Source organism: Scyliorhinus torazame, chromosome 10 (genome assembly GCF_047496885.1).
Source record: "Scyliorhinus torazame isolate Kashiwa2021f chromosome 10, sScyTor2.1, whole genome shotgun sequence".
NCBI lineage: Eukaryota > Metazoa > Chordata > Chondrichthyes > Carcharhiniformes > Scyliorhinidae > Scyliorhinus > Scyliorhinus torazame.
This window is the reverse complement of record NC_092716.1, coordinates 116,874,188-116,896,422: the sequence shown is the minus strand read 5'-3', so window position 1 is coordinate 116,896,422 and position 22,235 is coordinate 116,874,188. Positions and strand designations below refer to the sequence as shown.

At 45.0% G+C, this 22,235-nt stretch overlaps 1 protein-coding gene across 1 annotated transcript in view; it reads left to right on the top strand.

The window, feature by feature from the left end:
• Positions 1-17,151, top strand: part of slc38a8a (solute carrier family 38 member 8a) — a 192,407-nt gene extending 175,256 nt beyond the window's left edge. The window contains exons 7-10 of the mRNA XM_072518660.1: positions 2,555-2,702; positions 6,454-6,653; positions 8,750-8,801; positions 16,636-17,151. Coding sequence (XP_072374761.1) covers positions 2,555-2,702; positions 6,454-6,653; positions 8,750-8,801; positions 16,636-16,741 — 506 coding nt within the window. The 3' untranslated portion in view covers positions 16,742-17,151. The remainder of the gene's footprint in view (positions 1-2,554; positions 2,703-6,453; positions 6,654-8,749; positions 8,802-16,635) is intronic.
• The last annotated feature ends 5,084 nt before the right edge of the window (positions 17,152-22,235 follow it).

The window sequence follows — 22,235 nt, the reverse complement described above, 5'->3', positions numbered from 1 at the left end:
CCAATCCACCTAACCTGCATACCTTTGGACTGCGGGCGATAACCAAGGCATCCGAAGGAAACCCACACAGACACGGGGAGAAAGTGCAAACTCCACAGTCACTCGAGGCCAGAATTGAACCTGGGCCCTTAAATCTGTGAGGCAGCAGGGCTAACCACTGTGCTATCATGCCGCTGCAGACTGTGGTGAATTCAGCCCAACGCATCACACAAACTTGCCACCCCCACATGGATTCTGTATACACCTTTTGCTGCCTCAGGAAGGCAGACAGCATTATCAGAGACCCTTCCCACCCAGGCATTGCCTTCTTCCAGATCTTTCCATCAGGCAGAAGGTACAGAAGTCTGAAGACTCGCACATTCAGACATAGGAACAGCTTCTTACCCCACAGCTACAAGTCTCCTCAACGACTCCCCCTCGGACTGATCTGTTCCCTGTAAGAACACTATTCATGATGCCCTATGCTGCTCTTGCTCATGTATTTGCTTTGTTTGGCCCCTTGTTCTGCACTGTAACCAATCACTGTTTTGTCGATGTACCATTTGTCAATGTTCTCTGTTGATTATTCTAATGTCTACTATGTACGTACTGTGTACATTCCTCAGCCACAGAAAAATACTTTTCACTGTACTTCGGTGCATGTGGTAATAAACCAATAAATCAAATCAAATCAAAGAGTATAAAGTAGCAAGTGTCTAATTCAACTGAAAAGTGAACAATATTTAGGTTAAGTTGGACATTTATTTGCCAATTTCCTCAAAGTGTGGAAGCAGCAAAAACACATCCCCTGGTTGAGATATCAGGCTAACTATTCAAATCCCCTTTCTACATGGCCAGCATAGATTAGAAAGGTTCTGATTCGAACTTGACCCTGAAATTCCAATGATAATAAACTTGCAAGTCAGGATGGTGCTTGGCTTGGAGGGGAACTTGCAGATGGTGGTGTTCCCATGCATCTGCTGCCCTTGTCCTTCTGAGTGGGAGAGATCTTGGGTTTGGAAGGTGCTGTCAAAGGTGTCTTGGCGAGTACGGCAATGCAACCTGAGGATGGTACACACTGCTGCCACTGTGCATCAGTGATGGAGAGAGTTTGGGGCACTGATTAAGCAAACACATCTCCTCAGCTGGAATGAGAAGGGACTGAGAGTGCTTCTCCAGCTGCTATAAAAAATCCTTTTGCACCCCCCACCACTGGTTTCCCCACCCCAAAACTATGATAGGCTTGGAACAAATCCCCTCACTCGTTGCTAACCTCTGACAGAAAACTCGTACCCTGAGACTCTGACGAGGGCCAACGATTGTTGCTTTTTTTTTCCATTCCCATCCACAGGCTTCTACATTATTCCTGGCAGATTCCAGTGGGTGATGAGTCAGGCCTGGATTGTGTCAATAAAGGCCGAGTGCAAAGTGGTCGAGCCTCAGATCAAGAAGCAGAAGGAGCCTGTTGCTTGCTTCTCGAACACCCCACCTGCCCCGTGCTCCAGCTGAACTCTAAACCATGGCTGAAAATTGGGCTTTGGCCAATCAAGCACAGAATAAGTAATCCACCACCAACACACAATGCTTCATTCCTTTCAAGGGGGTGGAGGAAGGTTAAGATAATTAACCCCTATACTTTGCTGCACCCATAAATATTCAGTGAATGCATTGCAGGTTACCCACTCCCACTCACCTCTTCAAGAGAACACAACAATGATAGAATCAACAGTGCAGAAAGAGGCCATTCGGCCCATCAAGTCTGCACTGGAAAGAGGACCTACTTAATCCCATGCCTCCACCCTATCCCCCTAACACAGTAACCCCACCTAACCTTTTGGGCACTAAGGGGCAATTTAGCATGGCCAATCCACCTAACCTGCACATCTTTGGAATGTGGGAGGAAACGGGAAGAAACCCAAGCAGACATGGGGAGAAAGTGCAAACTCCACACAGACAGTCACCCGAGGCCATAATTGAATCTGGGTCCCCGGAGCTGTGAGGCAGCAGATGCTAACCTGTGCCACCATGCTGCAATGAGGGCAGCATGGTAGCACAAGTGGCTAGCACTGTGGCTTCACAGCGCCAGGGTCCCAGGTTCGATTCCCCGCTGAGTCACTGTCTGTGCGGAGTCTGCACGTTCTCCCCGTGTCTGCGTGGGTTTCCTCCGGGTGCTCCGGTTTCCTCCCACAGTCCAAAGACGTGCAGGTTAGGTGGATTGGCCTTGCTAAAATGCCCTTAGTGCCCAAAAACGTTAGGAGAGGTTATTGGGTTACGGGGATAGGGTGGAAATGAGGGCTTAAGTGGGTCGGTGAAGACTCGATGGACCGAATGGCCCCCTTCTGCACTGTATGTTCTATGTTCAATGTAACAGTAAGGGCTAGAGAGATCAGTTTAAATAGTGACCATTTTTTGTTGTGCCAGGCGATCACTGGATGTGTTGTCAGTTCCTGGTCATATGCTCTGTGTGCTGCGGGGGTGGTCGCAATCTATAAAATCTAGGCTTAAGCTTATGTTCTCTTATTGAAAGAAAGGAAAACACATCTGTAAACAGAAAGACTCCTGTGGTATCTTTCAGGAATGTATGGATATTTAACATTTGGTACGGATGTGGCAGCAGATATCCTAATGTCATACCCGGATAACGAGGTGCTCATTATAATAGGGAGGCTGCTCTTTGGGATTTCCATCATCACCATCTATCCAATAATACTCCATTTGGGGAGGTACGTTGATATTTCCTGAACTCTATTCATTTCTCTCACTGAGAGATAGTCATGTGATAGTTAATTAGAAAATCATAGATGTCAGCGGCAATGGGACAGGGAGCGATGCAGGAGTGGGAAGTGCCCCAGTTGCATATTACCCTCTCTGGGCACCAGACTCACTGTGGGAGCGCATTCTCTCTGACTCTGCAATAGTCCTTTGAAGATGGGAGGTCAGTTGCCACATGTTCCGTGGCAAGAGTGTGGAGAATAGGGCTTCAAGGGTGTTCCGCTACTTGGCAATGTAACCTTTCATGGCTGTTTTGGTCCTTTGTTAACGTGTGACCCAGCAATGAATTTTTGTTTTGCTGATGGATAGCCAATCTCTATACCTCCATTCCCCACCAGGATGGTCAGGGGGCTCTCCTTTCTGGAACAGGAGTCTAACAAGACTCTATCCACCATCACCCTCCTCCACCTGGCTGCACTTGTTCTCACATTGAACAGCTTTCCATAAGGCCATAAGACATAGGAGCAGAATTAGTCCATTCGGCCCATCGTGTCTGCACCGACCTGCTAAGGAGCACCCTACCTTTGTCCACTCCCCCGCCCTATCCCTGTAAATCCACCCAACCTTTGGGAATTTAGCACATCTTTGGACTGTGGGAGGAAACCGGAGCATCCGGAGGAAACCCACGCAGACACGGTGAGAACATGCAAATTCCACACGGACAGTCACCTGAGGTTGGAATGGAACCAGGGTCCCAGGCGCTGTGAGGCAGCAATGCTAATCACTGTGCCACCGTGCCTCCCAAGAAGGAGAAAAAAATCAAGAGGGCCCATGAATGCAATAGCCAAGTTATCTTTGGCCCAGTGATGAAGCAAATATGTAACTTAACCTAGTTGCACCATGGCAGCCTGTAAACTTGTATTCAGTGTTGAAGAACCAGGACTTATATTCTTATGGCACATTGACTTAAAGTGGTGGATTTGGATAATTGGTATTCCCCAGGGACAGAATTGGAACCAATTATCTTTTTGATATATATCAATGGCCTGGACTTGGGTGTATGCATTATAGTTCAATGGTTTGCAGATGAACCAACATCATAAGTGGAGGATAAAATGAGGAGGTCAGTAACCAACTTCAAGGAAGGATAGGCTTTCCAATCTCACAAATGTTTGGCTCCTCAATGAAACTGTGTGTGAGGGGACCGCAGGACTGTTTAGTATAGAAACAGAATCAGTTTAAATCCACGGACATGTCTCTCTCTCTCTATATATATATATATATGCATATACAGCGAACATCAGGCGGCTGCTGAACGTAATAATGACCCCCTCTGGGGAGAGAACACCAGAGGTGATCGTCTCCCTGGATGCAGAAAAGGCCTTCGACAGAGTCGAATGGAAATACCTCCTCGAGGTACTGGAACGGTTTGAGCTAGGAGCGGGGTTCACCGCCTGGGTGAGGCTCTTGTACAACACTCCCAAAGCGAGCGTCCAAACTAACACCCCCAGCTCTAAATACTTCCAGCTGCAGAGAGGAACAAGACAGGGCTGCCCCCTGTCCTCACTCTTGTTCGCACTAGCCATCGAAACCTTGGCGATAGCCTTACAGCGAAAAGCTGGAAGGGAATCTGGAGAGGAGACAGAGAGCACAGAGTCTCGCTCTATGCAGATGTCCTGCTCCTCTATGTCTCGAAGCCACAGGAGGGACTGAAGGCAATACTGCAAATACAGAAAGAGTTTGGAACCTTCTCGGGCTACAAACTTAACCTGGGCAAAAGTGAGGCATTTCCCAGTGAAACCAAACTGGGGAGGGAGAGAGCTGGAGGGGCTCCCGTTCAAAACAGCCCAGAACAGATTCCGTTACCTGGGGATCCAGATAGCCAGAGACTGGACACAGATCCACAAGTGGAACCTGACCAGCCTGGTGGAGGAAGTGAGAAGAGAAGTTCAAAGGTGGGGCTCACTCCCACTCTCCCTGGCGGGGAGAGTGCAGACGATCAAGATGAACGTACTGCCCAGGTTCCTCTTCCTGTTTAGATCCATTCCGATCTTCATCCCCAAGGCCTTTTTCCAAAACGTAGACAGTCTAATCGTGGCGTTTGTGTGTGTGGGGGGGGGGGTAAGAACCTGAGAATCCCAAAACAGACACTGCAAAGAAGGAAAATCAAAGGGGGCTTGGCCTTACCAAACCTACAATATTACCACTGGGCAGCAACGGCAGAATGAGTGAGGGGATGGGTACAAGAACCTGACACAGATTGGGTACAAATGGAGGAGGCATCCTGTAAAGGAACGACCCTCCGGATCCCGACTACAGCAGCACTCCCATCCCCCTCAACAGGATATACAACAAGCCCAGTGGTAGCGGCCACGCTGAGAACATGGACCCAGCTCAGACAACACTTCGGGATAACTAAAATGCCCCCCATGGCCCCCATCTGCGGCAATCACAGATTCCCCCCAGCCATGCTAGATACCACATTCGAAAGATGGAGGCGGGACGGGGGCACATTGACGGTCGGGGACTTCTACGTAGGGCACAGACTGGTGACACTAGACGAACTGACGAGGAAGTGGAGGCTAGCAAAAGGACAGGAAATGAGACACCTCCAAATAAAACACTTCCTCCGTAAAGAGACAGTGGGGTACCCTGGGGCCCAAGAAAGCACACTACTAGAGGACCTGATAGGCACAAGCAACGAGAAGGGGGGGCTATGTGGGAAAATGTATGGACAGCTACTGAACAGAACCCGGACTCCAATGGACGAGGCCAGACAAAAATGGGAGGACGAACTGGGGGCAGAGGTAGGATGGGGACTCTGGAGCGAAGCACTGAGCAGGGTGAACTCCACCTCCTCCTGCGCAAGGCTAAGCCTAATGCAGCTCAAAGTGGTGCACAGAGCGCGCCTGACCAGAACCCGAATGAGCAGGTTCTTCCCGGAGGTGGAGGACAAATGTGAGCGGTGCCAGAGGGGCCCGGCCAACCACACCCACATGTTTTGGACTTGCCCCAAGCTTGCTGGGTTCTGGACAGCATTCTCCGAGGCAATGTCCAAGGTTGTGGGAGTTAGGGTGAAGCCATGCCCAATAGTGGCAATCTTCGGGGTATCGGAGCAGCCAGAGTTACACTTCCCTAATCGCACGTCGGAGAATCCTGCTCGGCTGGCGATCAGCAGCACCACCCAAAGCTGCAGACTGGCTCGCTGACCTTTCGGAATTTCTCCACCTGGAGAAGATTAAGTACGCCACCCGGGGGTCAGAGGAAGGCTTCCTGGATACTTGGGGGCAGTTTGTCGGTCTGTTCCAAAACCTGTTCGAGGCCAACAATGAGGAGTAACCTAATAAGAATTTTTAAAATTCTTTTTAATTACTAAAACACCAAGATAGATGAGTTACCAAAAGATTGCGCAACCCGGGGGGGGGGGGGGGGGGGGGGGGGAGTCAGAAGGAAGGCAGGGAAACCACGAGAGATGATTCCACTCTGTCCGGAAAATAAAAGAAAAGCACAGCCGAAGCCGGGGGGTGGGGGGGGGGGGGGTGAACAGGGCAGGGGGAGGAACCATAGACCGATCCAGAGGGCAATGAAACGCACGTAGGGTCAGTTAAACAAAGGACAAACTAAACCTCTATATACTAAAGGAAATTAGCGCAGGCGAGAAAAATGTGATTTGTATATATACAACTGTTTGTAAATATGAGAAATGCCAATAAAAAGATTTATAATAAAATATATATATATATATGCATATACCTTCCCTAGGTCTGTGATTCAGGAGCTGTGTGTAAGGTATCGGCCTCAGGATGTGGTGCTCACAGCAGCTTATGAGAAAAGGCTGAGGGTGCTGCTGACAACCTGTTGGGTCCTGGTAACCATGGGGATAGCTATGTTTGTCCCAGACATCAGCGAGGTCATCAGTCTCATTGGAGGCATCAGTGCATTCTTCATCTTCATTTTTCCAGGTACGGCCAGTTACTCAATGTGTGCTGGGCAAGTTTATTATGACTCCTGGATTATAACCATCCTTTATGTGCGAGTGACCCCATTCCATCTCCTCACTCACAATCCTGAGGGACATGCATCCCAATAAAAAGGAACACTTTCCACTTTGTTTTGTCTCTGCTCTACCCCTCTTATACTCTATAACAAGGTCAAGCCTTGCTGGGGTATATGGATGTTAGCAAACCTCCTGTTAGTAATTCAAATGATTGCCGAGTTTCATTTGTTGACCTGGTTAGTGCAGCAGGCTATTGAACCACAGAAGGCATCATGATCATATTTAAAGCCTGTCCTCACCTGATAATCAGCCACTTTCCAGCAGGGGTTCTTTTTTAACTCCACATCAGCATCAAATACAAATGTGACAGACACAGAGTGAGCCTCTCTCAGCAAGACTTTGGCCTGGATTTTCACTGAGTACGGATGACTCAGGAGCCCTTTAATATAAATGAGCAGATCCTATACTGGGTTTCCCAACCCCATCCCTTGACTGTTTGATTTTTGGGAGTGCCTGTATAGGGTGTGAGCTGGCTCCTGTCTAAATCCTACATTCGGCAACCCTGACCTGGCCGGCGCCATTGTAGAAATCGGCATCTTCTTCACCTTCACAGTTTTCATGGAGCCAGACCAGATTTTCAAAGAGTTGTGTTTCACAGCCCCTCAGAGGAGGCACAAACCCTCGTCTGCATGAGCAGATATTTTAAAAAGGTAGTCATCCTCATGCCAAGCCCCCACCCCCAAGGCCCCGTATGTCCTCTGTGCCAAGCTGTGGCACTTCCATGCCCACTGACCCATGATACACACTGTCTGGAATAAGAAACCCTGTAGTGACAGTTGGATGTGTTTTGAAAAAAGTACTGCCTTCATAACATTCTCCTTTCTTGAAAATAAATCAGCTCACTACAAGTTAATAAAAGTGTCAATCATCCAGACAGTTTAAGGTATCAATAACAAAACTATAAACACTTGAAAGAAACTACAAACACTTGTCTAAACAAACATTGTGAATTGGACAACAGAAATCAGATAGCCTGAGCTGTCAATCAAACAATGCTTCCTCTGTGGAGCAGGTTTTTTACTATCCTTTTAGTTATCTGTTCTCTCAGTCAAGTATACATAATGAAGTTTGGTTGAGAGTCCAGGCACCCATTAGACTTGTTGAAGCCGCCACCCTAAAGTATACATTATTTAATTGACAGCTCTGGTTCCCTGATCCCTACTGTCTATTTCACAATATTTTTATACACAAGTTAAGTGGTTTCAAGGTTTTGTGGTTTTTGTCATTCATACTTGAAAGGGTCCGAATGACTAAGACTTTTATTAGCTTGTAGTGAAGACTTTCTTTTCAACATTAGGAGAGAGTTATGAATAGGTTATTTTTTGCAAAGCTTTTTTTTAAAACATCCCATGAAACACAATGGGGTTTATTGGTTCCAGTGTGTGTACAATGGCTCAATGGGCATTGAAGTGCCATAGCTTACTTAGGATGAATGAGGGAGTCATGGGGGTAGGTGGCAGTTATGAGGTGGCATGGATGGTGTATGGGGAAATGTTTGGAGGGTTAAGGTGTGTGAGGAATGAGGACTGAAGGGTCTTCCTGTGCTCATTTGAACTGGGACGAAGGCCTGAGGCGGGTCTCTCAAACAGGCTGCCTCCACATCCTGCAGCTCCTGTTGGCAGCCTCCAAATTTCTTCTCAGGTCAGCTGACCTGCCACTAGCCTGAACCCGTTCCTGCCCCAATGACACGCACCAACCCCTCCCCCATGCGCCCCTTGCAATGAAGATCCCGCTTTTCAGGGCAGTTTCTCCAGAGGCCAGGGTGTAGTCAAGTTGTGGACCTTCCTGTCACCTTACCCCGCCCCGCCACCCACCCCTGGGGATGCAAATACAGGCCGAGGTGTGCAAACTCCCTCAGAACTGATGAAAGGTCACAGTTCTGAAACCCTGTGCTCCTCTCTCCACAGGGACTGCCAGACCGACCTGCCTTTTACTGTTTTGACTTCAATATAAATTCAGATTGCTGTCAGTTTCTCACCATTTCTCTCCTCTCCTTCGCAGGCCTGTGTCTAGTATGCGCAATGCAAACTGAGCCCGTCTCTCTCAGACTCAGGTAAACTCATGCCTGTGCCAATTATCATCAATATGCTGCTTAAAGAGTGGGAGCTCATGCTGCTGAACAAATGTGAACCAAAAATGATGTCCCCTGGGTGGAACGAGGAGACCAAAATCAGGATGGGCAACATCCCGCCATCTCCACATTCACTCCCATGTTGGTTCCGACCTTGACACAAGTTTCCTGATTTGACTCTATTATTATGTGCACCTTTGGGCAACTCCATGTGGTTAAGCTGGTATGGTTCTTAATTCTGTGTATGAAGGTTGTTAGTTCAAGGCCTGCTCGGGGGATTTGAGCAGAAACATTCAGGTTGGCACTCCAGTTCAATACCGAGAGGCTGCCACACTGCCAGAGGCGCTGTCTTTTCGATGACACATTAAACTGAGATCCTATCTACCCTCTCAGATCCCACAGTATTATTTTGAAGATGGGGAGGGGCACTGCTCCATGGTATTGTCACAAATTCTTATCCTTCAATCGAAATGTGTAAAGCAGCTCACCACACTTTCCATCCATTAAAACAGAGACAATATAACAAAAGTACTTCATTGGCTATAAAGCATTTTAGGATAGCTGGTGTTGATTAAAGGTGCGATAGAAAAGCAGGCCGTTCTTTCCACACTGTAAAGTTGGACCCTAGGCACTAATCTGAGGGTGAATAGTTTGCACTAGCAATCTCAGGGCCCCGTTCGCTACAACCCAGTGAATGTCAGGATGCTGTAAGCTGATGACTGCAGCGATCATTTCTAAGCATTCATTGTGCCCAGGCCTCGTACCAGCAAGAAAAATGCTTCCGTTCACTCACTGCCCTTTTACCAAACCCACTCATTTTCACACCCTCATTCCAACCAGTTGTGTCCTTTAATCCTCTAGAAAGGTTCCCAGGGCCAGGCCATGAAGATAAATTTAGGATTGCCCAATTCCAACTCCCACCCCTGTTAGACGTTTAGCTGCTGTTGTATAAAGAGTCAAAGGTTCTGCTGCTTTTCACAAACTCCTTTATTTCACTTTAACAGAATGCACAAAACTCAATCTTCACATCACCTGACACCTGAAGCCTCTTTACATATCAGTGTCAATTATTGGATACTGACATAAATGAGACAACTAATTGGAATGTCTCTTAACCCATTACTTAACAGTCTCCCCTTTCTTGGAGAAAAAAAATAATTAGGTGAAAACAAAATTACAAGGAACTCAAAAACACACACGCAATTTCCCCCCTTCTCTTTTTTTTGGAAGAAATAAAAGTCACAGAACCAGGCGCCCTTCATTAACAATATCCAAACGTTTCTGTGAACTAGCCCTCTTTTTGTAAAGCAGTCTGACAATTGATAGCTACTGTCGACCCATTTAATTTTTGCTATCTCCCCTCTGTCCAACCTCTGCTTCAAACTTGCAATGTCGATCCTTAACCTTTTTTCATTGACACTTTTTGTGGAGTGTACATTTTCCCACAGGGATTTATTGTCAATGTGACAGTCAATAGGTATATTACCCAAATCTCCTAATCCCAAAATTTCTGTCAATATCTGAGATATATAAAAGGCCATATCCACCCCCTCTACAAGGTGCTTTCGACCACTCTCCATATTTTCTTTGTTTCCCACACAAGAGGGCAACGTTTGCCATTGTTCCCCAAAAGGAAAATTATAAAACCTCCTGCGCTTGAAACCCCATCACATAAATTTACATAGGACGCATAACTATAAACTATGAGTTTCACGCCACCTAAAACCGGAAACCTCAAAACATACTCCTGCATTTTTAGTTTGACCAACACTTTATTTGCTTTTATTATGTCTTCCACTTTGGGATCATTCATTTTTGTACTAACTCTAAGACATCAAAACTCACATCCAGTCTAGTCTGTCACCCTAACCAATTCAGTTGCCCAATTAAACTTCGCAGTTGCTCTTTTTCCATCTTTGAAACCATTGTATCTTTTTCTGAAACCCGGCCACGACTAATTGCTATTGGGCTGATGCTTTCCAAATAAGATTGCTGACGTAAAGTTGCCCCTAACTTAGTCTGTCCAATTTCCAGTCCAATATATTTAAATGCACCGGAAGCCTGACTTCCAACCCTGAATTCTTTCCTCAAACCAGAGATTACAATAGCTTTGAAATCACTAGTCCCACTCCACAAAAAATCATTGACATGCATCATAAAGATGCCAGAAAGATTTTTTTTATAGTGCCAGTAAAACATTGCCAGATCTGCTTTCAACTGTCAACAGCCTAACTTAACAAAACTGACTTTACCGAAAAATACCAGACTCTAGACGCATTATTTAATCCATATACACATTTGTTCAACTCCCTTCTGTGTTAGCTGCCTCTTTAGGAGGATGGAGAAAAATGTCTCTCTGGAGCTGATGCCCTTGCAAAAAGGCAGCTTTTATATCTATAGATTTGCATTCCCATGCCTTTGTGGCTAATAAAGCCAAGAAGATCTTTAAAGTAACCTTTCCTGCCGTAGGTGAATCTACCCTTAAATCCTGATCTTCTAAGTTTTCTTCAAATCCCCTTGCCACAAGCTTGGCCTTTGCCTTACAAGTTCCATCCAGAAGAACCTTTTCTGTGCAAATCCATCTGTGGGATAGAGCTCTTTGTCCCCTATCCGGTACTTCCGTGTATACCCCAAATTCACTCCAACTATGCAGTTCTTGCTGTTTGGCAACTTTAATAACTTTTTCATCTAATTTATTGGAAGCCACCAAAATCTCACCTGCATGTGGGCTTCTACTCCTATTTGTATTTGTAGTTTTACTCATGTTCCGAGATCTTGATAAACTATGTCCCCTCTCCCGCCTGGTATCTCGTTCTGTACTGCTACTGCTTGATCTTTCCCTTCTGCTGTAGGATGTACTTTCAAAAGTTCTCGACCTTTTCCTGTGGACCTGTTCACTCTCCAATGTACTATCTGAACTGGCACTGAGTTTCTGTGCTCTCCATTTTTGAACTTCATGTTCCCAATCCCTTGTCTTGACTTCTTCCCCTGAATGCTGTACATTCAACCAATGTTTATAGTTTCTAGTGGCCTTCCCTGCTCTATTAATAACAGTTGCTCCCTTCCATTGACTAGACCTTTCAGGCAAGTATGTCACTTTTGTACCAACTTTTGGCAGTTCACCTTTCGGAAAAATGGCCTGTTATAATTCATCCGAAGTGTTGTGTTCCTCTACAGAAACCCTGTCTATATCAGTTAACTGGTCCTCATAGTTCTGTAACATGTGTGTACCAGATGACTCTGGTACCTCAACATGTCTGTCTGCTATTGTAATCTGTACCCATTATCCTTGATGAATGTACCCTAATTGTTTTTCCATCTATGCCGATGATCTTCCCTGGGCCTTTCCATTCATTAAAATTGTCTCTCTTATAGTGTACTATGTCTCCTTGCTGAAAAACGGTATTTGATGGCCGTACATTATGTCTTAAAGCTCTGCGAATTCTTTCAGAGACTCCTGCTTCTAAAAAAGCTTTTCTACTATGATCCATTTAATCCATTTAAATGCTCAGAAAAGGCAGAGCTAATTGTAGTCCCTTCCCAAGCTGGAGGCTGGTCATCTAAAATGGATGGAATTTTAGGATTTCTACCAAACATTAATTGATAGGGACTATAGCCCCCAACCATCTGCAATGAATTTTTTGTCTGTAGCGCCCAGGCTAAAACTGAACTTAGCTTGCAGTTTGGTCTATCTGCCAAAATTTTCTGGAGCATGTCATCTATTAGCGCATGGTTTCTTTCACACACACCATTACTAAATGGGCTTTCCGCAGCTGTATTCATAACTGTGATATTCACATTTTCACGCATATCCCTAAACTCATCATCAGCAAATTCTCCCCCATTGTCCGTAAGGAAATTTACCGGTGGGCCCATTCCTGTCCCTATCCATTTTTCCACAATTTGATCCAGAATTACTCTCTTTTCTTTACTTCGTACAATCGTTGATTGACTAAATCTGGTTGCTAAATCTACAAAATGCTAAATAAATATATTATTGGCTTTATCCGAGATCTTAAGGTCCATGGCCACAATGTTGTTAAAATCTCTCGGCAAAGGTAGGGTTACTATCGGTCGTGCTGGTGTCCTTCTGTACTTCCTCCAAACTTCACAGCGATCACTAACCGGTTCTATCAGTTTAGTATATAGTCTTCATCCCTTACTCCTGCATTCTTTCATAAATTTTTCAGCCTCCGAGGAGACGGATGCACAAATTGCCTGTGCAGTTTCAGTACAACAAGCTTTTACTCAGCAAAAGTCCCATTTCCAACTGCCATTAACACATCCTTAACAATTGTACTTGAAATATTATTTGTCAGCAATGGAATACAATAGTGTCACGACTGTGTAAATTGTAAGTCCACCGTCTTTCCAAAAACTGTTGCCTTATCCTGTTCCATATCCAGTTTCATGTGTGCTTTCTTCATCGACGGTCTGCTCAGAAGCAGAAGCACTTGATACAACATCCGCGCTAATGAAATGATTCACTCCAGCAATATTGCAAGGGTATTACTTCAGAGTATTATCATCCCCAAACCTGAAACTTGTGGAACTTTCAAATTCCTTAACCTTGTTACAATTTTCAGCATTTAAGGAGTCCAGGTAACATTTTAGCCAGTCAATTCCACACACAGTAGATATACAGCACAATTGAAGTATTCTGCAACCAACACCCTCATTACTGGCATAAAACTGCTTGTTAATAGGACAATGCCTTCTGCCTGGTCACTATCTTTTTCCTCTTCTGACTCTTCCCTGTCATGTGTCGCTTCAAACACTCTATTATAACGTGTTGGACAGTTGAAAGCATAATGGTATTGAGAGTCACACCGAAAACACCGATTTATCATGCCTCGTGCATTTCTGGGGTTCATCTTCCTATTGTAGGTTCTAACTGGGTTTCTGTCTTCATAGTTTCCGGGTCCCGATCTCTTTCTATTGTCTTGGAATCTGTTCGTAGCCGTGCGATTTCATCATCCTATTAGTAGTGTATCTTTCATATTCTGCTTTATTGCAGACTGACCTATTTGGGTCATCAGAGCAATCGGAATCGAATGTTTCCCCAGAAACTTTTTTAAAGGTTCTGTCATCTGATCGAATAAGGTATCCTTATCCGCAAACTGAACTCCTGGCAAAACCAGAAGCCTTTCCATGTTGCTCACTCCAGCACAGTCAAGTAATTTAAAGGCCAACACAGACTGTGGAAATTCCAGGTTGTGTTTCTGCAGCCTTTTATATAGTCTGCCAAATTCCATTATATAGTCTTCCATGGAAATATCCTCTATTTTCCGGTACCTATCAAAATCCGACCATGCTTCATAATCACTTAACAAGTCATCCTTTTTATAAATCTTATCCATTTAACGTAATAGAGTCTCCAGGCCTTCTTCTGAGTCTAACTCTTCCATTTCCAGCTCAGAAAACAATTTGCATCGGATTTTACTGTCATAAGGTAGAGAAAGAGCCAATGCCATACCTTGTTTTCTCTTTCCCAAGGCAGTTACCTTAGTCCACATAACTACTGCACTTCCCCATTGGTCGTACGATCCCCTTTCAGAAAATAAGGGGGGGTAGTCATATCCGGCCATCTTTATCCTAGGTACAGCCATAAATCTTTTTTTTTCTTCTCACTCACTCCTTGGTTTGGTCTGGAAAAGTTGTATCTTTCAACCCGTCACATTTGCACAGCAACCATCCTCTGCTACCATTTGTTAGATGTTTAGCTGCTGTTGTATAAAGAGTCAAAAATTCTGCTGCTTTTCACAAACACCTTTATTTCACTTTAACAGACTCTGCACAAAACTCGATCTTCACATCACCTGACACAAAGGCCACCTGAAGGCTCTTTACATATCAGTGTCAATTATTGGATACTTAACATAAATGAGACAACTAATTGGAATGTTTCTTAACCCATTACTTCACAGCCCCCACTGCCCACTCGATGTACACACATTGTCAGAACTGAGGTAGGATACTATGGAACTGTTCAAACCTGCCTCTGGTTGGCAGTTGTGCTATTCCGTTCTGACATTCCCAGAAAAGGGTTGAGCTGGTCATGTGTTTGGAAAGCCAAACACTCACTTACCAAAGCAAATGTTAAATGGAGAGCTTGATCCTCAGGGTGCACTCTCACCGTGGTCAGAGGAAAAGCTACGGGACACTTCAGAGGCTCACTGAAGGGTTTTAACATTGGTTTTGAGTCCTGGACGAAGCTCGTCCAGGATCACGGCCCCTGGTGCGACCAAATAAATAGAGATGTGGCCTCCCTCGAAAGCAAACACAGATCTGAAACAGAGAAAATGCACGGAGAGGAAATCCCGAGACATCAATTTGTTAAAAACACAACCGTTTGCAATGTCCTTTCCGAATTAGGGCAGAACCTTATGGGCACAAACAGGCTTTTGCAGTCAGCAAAATAAAGACCAGAATCCTAACACCTGAGTTAATGAACATGGTCAACCTCATTTCGACGGACAAACAACAATTTCTAGTCAAATGGTCTGCATGTCTCAGAGGTGTTGCCAACACTCCCACCCCCAAAGACAATCCCGGTTCTCACCACAGGACTTTACTCTTTCAGGGCAGAATGTCTCCCAGGCCTGAACCCTGTACTGGTGCATAGTAGGCCCATGGAATCATGCAGCTCAGAAAGTGACCCTTCAGCCCACTATGTCTGTACTGGCAAAGAACTGTCTAATTAGGCCCACCCTCTCCTTGTTTTTGTTTTGAACATACACCCAGTTTCCTTTGGGAAGCTGCTGCTGAATCCTCATTAACCACCCTCACAGATCTTAACAACTTGTTACGCTAAAGTAAAGAAATTGTTAATTATCTTAATCTGTACTCTCTTAAAAGCTGTCTCAAGTAAATAGTTTCTCCCTATCTATGTTACCAAAACCCTTCATCACTTCAAACATTTTATTCAATCTCCTTCCCTATAACTATCTCTGCTTGAGAGAAAACAATCCCAGTTTCTGCTGTCTCTCCACATTCACTGAAGTCTTTCATCACTATTAACATTCTGTTGATCCGCTCGGCACTCTTTGTAAGGCTTTGACATCCATCCTAAAGTAGAGGCCTAGATTTTCACTGCGTCGGAATGACTTGGAAGTCCTTTAAAAAGGCAGGTGGGACCTGATTCCAGGATTCTCAACCCCATTCCAAGGTTTTTTGACTTTCAGGAGTGTTTTTAAAGGGTGTGGGCTGGTTCTTGTCAAAATTCTGAATCCGGCACTCCCGGCCTGACCAGCTCCATTGTGGATATCGGCATGTCCGACTCCTCCACGAATGAATGGAGTCCAGCCAGGTTGTGGTATCATCGGTAAGGGACATAGGGAGAAGAGGGGCAGCAGTAAGCCAACTAGAAGAAATAGCCTGTGCCAAGAATATTGACAACTTCATGGTCTCAATTGACTCACGCTTTTGAGTTCAATAGTTGTGAGTTCAAGTCCCTTTTCAGAGCCGGGAGCACAGACTCCACATTGTTATTCCAGTGCAGTACAATGGGAGTTCTGTGCTGTTGAAGCTACTATCCATCAGTATGTTAAACTGGGGCACCATTTTATCTCTGAGCTGGACAGTAAAAACCCCATTGTACAATGTGTGTGTAACAAGAGAGTCCTGGTTAACAGTTACCCCTCAAACAACAAGATTAAAACAGTTTATCTGTTCATTACCTTCTGTGGGAACTTGCTGTGCACAAATTAGTTGCTGCATTTCCTACATTACAACAATGACTTCACTTGAAATATACTCTTTTGGTTCCTATTGTGTTTTGATTTTTACGTTTATTGAACTACTTTTCTTCTCTCAGGTGGTGTTTGATTGTCTGGGGAGCAGTTGCAATCCTGTGTGGAGTGTTCATCTTTGGACAGAGTACAGCTACTGCAGCAATGGAGCTGATAGAAAGACTCATCTAAATCCTCACAGGGTTCAATGTTGTACAGTACAGTGAAATACATAGAGTTAACTGTCACATACACACAGCAATATATTTTGTATATTTGTTTGTCTGTAACTATGTATTTCAGTGTGTGTTTATATGTGCATCTGTGTTTTTGTCTATTTGTGTGCCTATGTATCTGTATGTGCTTTCTCTGAGTGTGTTTCTGTGTGTGCATGCGTGTGTATCTGTGGTTAAGTGTGTGTGCATATGCATGTGTATCTGTGACTAAATGTTTGTGTGTGGGTGCGTGTATTTGTGTTTGTGTCTGTGCGCGTGTATCTGTGACTAAGTGTTTGTGTGTGTATCCAGATGTATGTATGGATGTATCTGTGTATGTGGTTGTGTGTATCTGTGTGTGTATCTATGTATATGTGTGTGTGTTGTAAGGGCCTTTCTCATTAATACCCTTATTTTCCATTTCTTTGATTTTGTTGTTATAATTTTTGATCCATGGATATTTAATGGACATGTACATGATTTAAACTAGTTTGGCAGGGGGATGGGAACCAGAGCTATGGATCAGAGGATAGAGCAGCTGTTGAACAGGCAGAAATAGTATGCAGCGAGTCTGTGAGGAAGGATAGACAGTTGATAGGGCAAAGTTGCACTCAGTGGAATGGGTTTCGATGCAAGGAGTGTCAGGAATAAGGGAGATGAACTTAGAGCATGGATCGTACTTGGAACTACGATGTTGTGGCCGACGGAGACATGGATTTCACAGGGGCAGGAATGGTTGTTAGATGTTCAGGGATTTAGATGTTCTCAGAAGAATAGGGGGGGATATAAAAGAGGAGGGGGTCTGGCACTGATAATTAGGGGGTGCATCATAGCTACATAGCTTAGAAAAGGAGGTAGTTGAGGAGGGTTTGTCGACTGAGTCAGTATGGGTGGATGTCAGAAACAAGAAAGGAGAAGTCACTTTATTGGGAGTTTTCTATAGATCCCCAATAGCACCAGAGAGATGGAGGAACAGATTGGGTGGCAGATCTTGGAAAGGTGTAGAAGTAACAGAGTTGTTGTCATGGGTGACTTCAACTTCCCTAATATTGACTGGAACCTCCTTACTGCAAATGGTTTGGATGGTGCAGATTTTGTCAGGTGTGTACAGGAAGGTTTCCTGACTCAATATGTAGATAGGCCGACTAGGGGGGAGGCCATATTGGACTTGGTGCTTGGCAACGAACCAGGCCAGGTGTCAGATGTCTCGGTGGGAAAGCATTTCGGTGACAGTGACCACAACTTCTTGACCTTTATCATCGTCATGGAGAGGGATAGGAACAGACAGTATGGGAAGGTATTTAATTGGGGGAGGGGAAATCATACTGCTATTAGACAGGAGCTGAGGAGCATAAAGTGGGAACAATTGTTCTTGGGGAAGTGTACAACAGTAATATGGGGTTGTTTAAGGAGCACTTGCTGCGAGTGCTGGTTAGTTTTGTCCCACTGAGACAAGGAAGGAATGGTAAGGTGAAGGAGCCTTGGATGACAAGAGAAGTTGAGTTTCTAGTCAAGAGGAAGAAGGAAGCTTACGTAAGGTTGAGCAAGCAAGGATATGGCATGGCTCTAGAGGGTTACAAGGTAGCCAGGAAGGAACTCCAAAATGGACTTAGGGGAGCTAGAAGGGGGCATGAAAAAGCCCTGGTGGGAAGGATTAGGGAAAACCCCAAGGCGTTCTACACTTATGTGAGAAATAATAGGATGATCAGAGTGAGAGTAGGGCCTATCAGGGATAGCGGAGGGAACTTGTGCCTAGAGTTTGAGGACATAGGGGAGGCCCTAAATGAATATTTTGCTTCAGTATTCACTGGAGAGAGGGACCTTGTTACTCATGAGAACAGTGAGAACCAGTTTAATATACTCAAACAGATTGATATTAAGAAGGAGGATGTGCTGGAAATTTTGAAAAGCATCAGGATAGATAAGTCCCCTGGGCCTGATGGGATATACACAAGGTTACTACGGGAAGCGAGGGAGGAGATTGCTGCGCTGCGATGATCTTTGTGTCCTCACTCTCCACTGGAGTAGTACTATTGGGGGGAGGCGAATGTTGTTCCCCTGTTCAAGAAAGGGAATAGAGAAATCCCTGGGAATTACAGACCCATCAGTCTTACGTCTGTGGTGAGCAAAATATTGGAAAGGATTCTGAGAGATAGGATTTATGATTATTTAGAAAAACATAGTTTGATTAAAGATAGTCAGCATGGCTTTGTGAGGAGCAGGTCATGCCTCACAAGCCTCATTGAATTCTTTGAGGATGTGACGAAACACATTGATGAAGGTCGGGCAGTGGCTGTGGTGTATATGCATTTCAGTAAGACATTTGTTGAGTTTCCCCATGGTAGGCTCATTCAGAAAGTTAGGGGGCATGGAATACAGGGAAATTTGCCTGTCTGGATACAGAATTGGCTGGCCGAAAGAAGACAACGAGTGGTAGTGGATGGAAAGTATTCCACCTGGAGGTCGGTGACCAGTGGTGTCCCGCAGGGATCGGTTCTGGGACCTCTGCCTTTGTGGTTTTTCTAAATGACTTGGATGAGAAAGTGGAAGGGTGGGTTAGTAAGTTTGCCGAGGACACGAAGGTTGGGGGAGTTGCAGATAGTGTTGGGGTTTGTTGCAGATTACAACAGGACATTGACAGGATGCAGAGCTGGGCTGAGAAGTGGCAGGTGGAGTTCAACCTCGATAAATGTGAAGTGATTCATTTTGGAATTTGAATGCTGAATACAGGGTTAAAGGCAGGATTCTTGGAAGTGTGGAGGAACAGAGGGATCTTGGGGTCCACATACATAGATCCCTCAAAGTTGCCACCCAGGTTGATAGGGTTGTTAAGAAGGCGCATGGTGTGTTGGCTTTCATTAACAGAGGGATTGATTTTAAGAGCCGTGAGGTTTTGCTGCAGCTTTATAAAACCCTTGTTAGACCATACTTGGAATATTGTATCCAGTTCTGTTCGTCTCATTATAGGAAGGATGTGGATGTTTTGGAGAGGGTACAGAGGAGATTTACCAGGATGCTGCCTGGAATGGAGGGCATGTCTTATGAAGAAAGATTGAGGGAACTAGGGCTTTTCTCACTGGAGCGAAGAAGGCAGAGAGGTGATTTGATAGAGGAGTACAAGGTGATGAGAGGCATGGATAGAATGGATAGCCAGAGACTTTTCCCCAGGGTGGAAATGGCTGTCATGAGGGGACATCGTTTTAAGGTGATTGGAGGAAGGTATAGGGGAGATGTCAGATGTAAGTTCTTTACACAGAGAGTGGTGGGTGCGTGGAATGCACTGCCAGCAGAGGTGGTGGAATCTGAGTCATTAGGGACATTTAAGCGACTCTTGGACAGGCACATGGACAGCAGTAAATTGAAGGGGTATAGGTTAGGTTGACCTTAGATTAGGATAAGTGGTTGGCACAACATCGTGGGCCGAAGGGCCTGTACTGTGCTGTACTGTTCTATGTTCTATGTACCTTTAAGTCAAGCAAAGGAAGTGTGGAACTCAAAAGTTGCAAAATAGTACACTGTTCTCTCAAGAATTAGATTTTGAACAAAAGAACTCAGGCTTTATGGCACCTGAGAGAAGGAAGGACTTCAGTTTGATTGGTTGGGTGGTGGCCAATGGATTGGCCAAGGACCGTATTCTGCCCGGCAGTAAAAATTGATTGGGTCCTGCCAAAAGTCTTTCAGAGAAGCTGGAAGAAAGCTCCTGGACGCTGGTGGCCAATGGATTGGCCAAGGACCGTATTCTGCCCGGCAGTAGACATCGATTCGGTCCCGCCAGGGGTCTTTCAGAGAAGCCGGGAGAAAGCTCCTGGACGCAAAGTGCAGAAGTTGTGTGTTGTTCGCTCTCTCTTTCTTTCTCCCAAATGTTTCCTGCCTGCTGGTTCTGAATTTGCAGAGAAGTCTTGAGACCCTGATGAATCTACAGTCCAAACCATTACAAACTTTTTATTTCTTACTTTTAGAATTCTTTTACACCCCTCTTTCTCCTCTGCTTTTGCCTGTCTTGTGTATGTGTAGAGGGTGGGGCGGATTAATGAGGGGGAGGGTTAGAAATTAGATAATAGTCAACCAATTGTATTTGCTGCCTATTTAATTTTAGTTATTGTTATTAATAAAAGTTAATTGTGTTTAAATTTACAAACCTGTGACTGCAGTTATTGGGCAGCCAAAGACCAAAGACTTTGGGTATTTTTTAAATGAATTGTTAATTTTACTCCGGGTCAAGTGGGGCTGGAATTGACCGCACACTATCCCAGGGTACCGTAACAGTGTGTGCATGTATCTGTGAGTTATTGCATATCTATGTGCATATGTATGTGAGTACATGTGTATATGTGGGTGTGTATGCATGTGTACATCTGTGTGTGTGTATGCATATCTTGTGTGTATGTGTATGTCTTTGTATGTGTTTGTATGCATGCATGTGTGGGTGTGCCTGCATGTGTATGCATACCTGTGCGCATGTGTGTGTGTACATGCATGTGTGTGTGAATCTGTGTGTATATTTCTGTGTGTGTATGCATATCTGTGTATCTATGTGTGACGGAGCGAGGCGACTTCTTGCAAGCTGTGCCAGCATAGAACATTACAACGCAGTACAGGCCCTTCGGCCCTCGATTTTGCGCCGACCTGTGAAACCACTCTAAAGCCCATCTACACTATTCCCTTATCGTCCATATGTCTAGCCAATGACCATTTGAATGCCCTTAGTGTTGGCGAGTCCACTACTGTTGCAGGCAGGGCATTCCACACCCTTACTACTCTCTGAGTAAAGAACCTACCTCTGACATCTGTCTTATATCTATCTCCCCTCAATTTAAAGCTATGTCCCCTTGCACTAGACATCACCATCTGAGGAAAAAGGCTCTCACTGTCCACCCTATCTAATCCTCTGATCATCTTGTATGCCTCAATTAAGTCACCTCTTAACCTTCTTCTCTCTAACGAAAACAGCCTCAAGTCCCTCAGCATTTCCTCATAAGATCTTCCCTCCATACCAGGCAACATTCTGGTAAATCTCCTGTGCACCCTTTCCAATGCTTCCACATCCTTCCTATAATGCGGCGACCAGAATGGCACGCAATACTCCAAATGCGGCCGCACAAGAGTTTTGTACAGCTGCAACATGACCTCATGGCTCCGAAACTCAATCCCTCCACCAATAAAAGCTAACACATCGTACGCCTTCTTAACAACCCTCTCAACCTGGGTGGCAACTTTCAGGGATCTATGTACATGGACACCAAGATCTTTCTGCTCATCCACACTGCCAAGAATCTTACCATTAGCCCAGTACTCTGTCTTCCTGTTATTCCTTCCAAAATGAATCACCTCACACTTTTTTACATTAAACTCCATTTGCCACCTCTCAGCCCAGCACTGCAGCTGTCCCTATGTAACTTGTAACATTCTTCCGCACTGTCCACAACTCCACCGGCTTTAGTGTCATCTGAAAATTTACTCACCCATCCTTC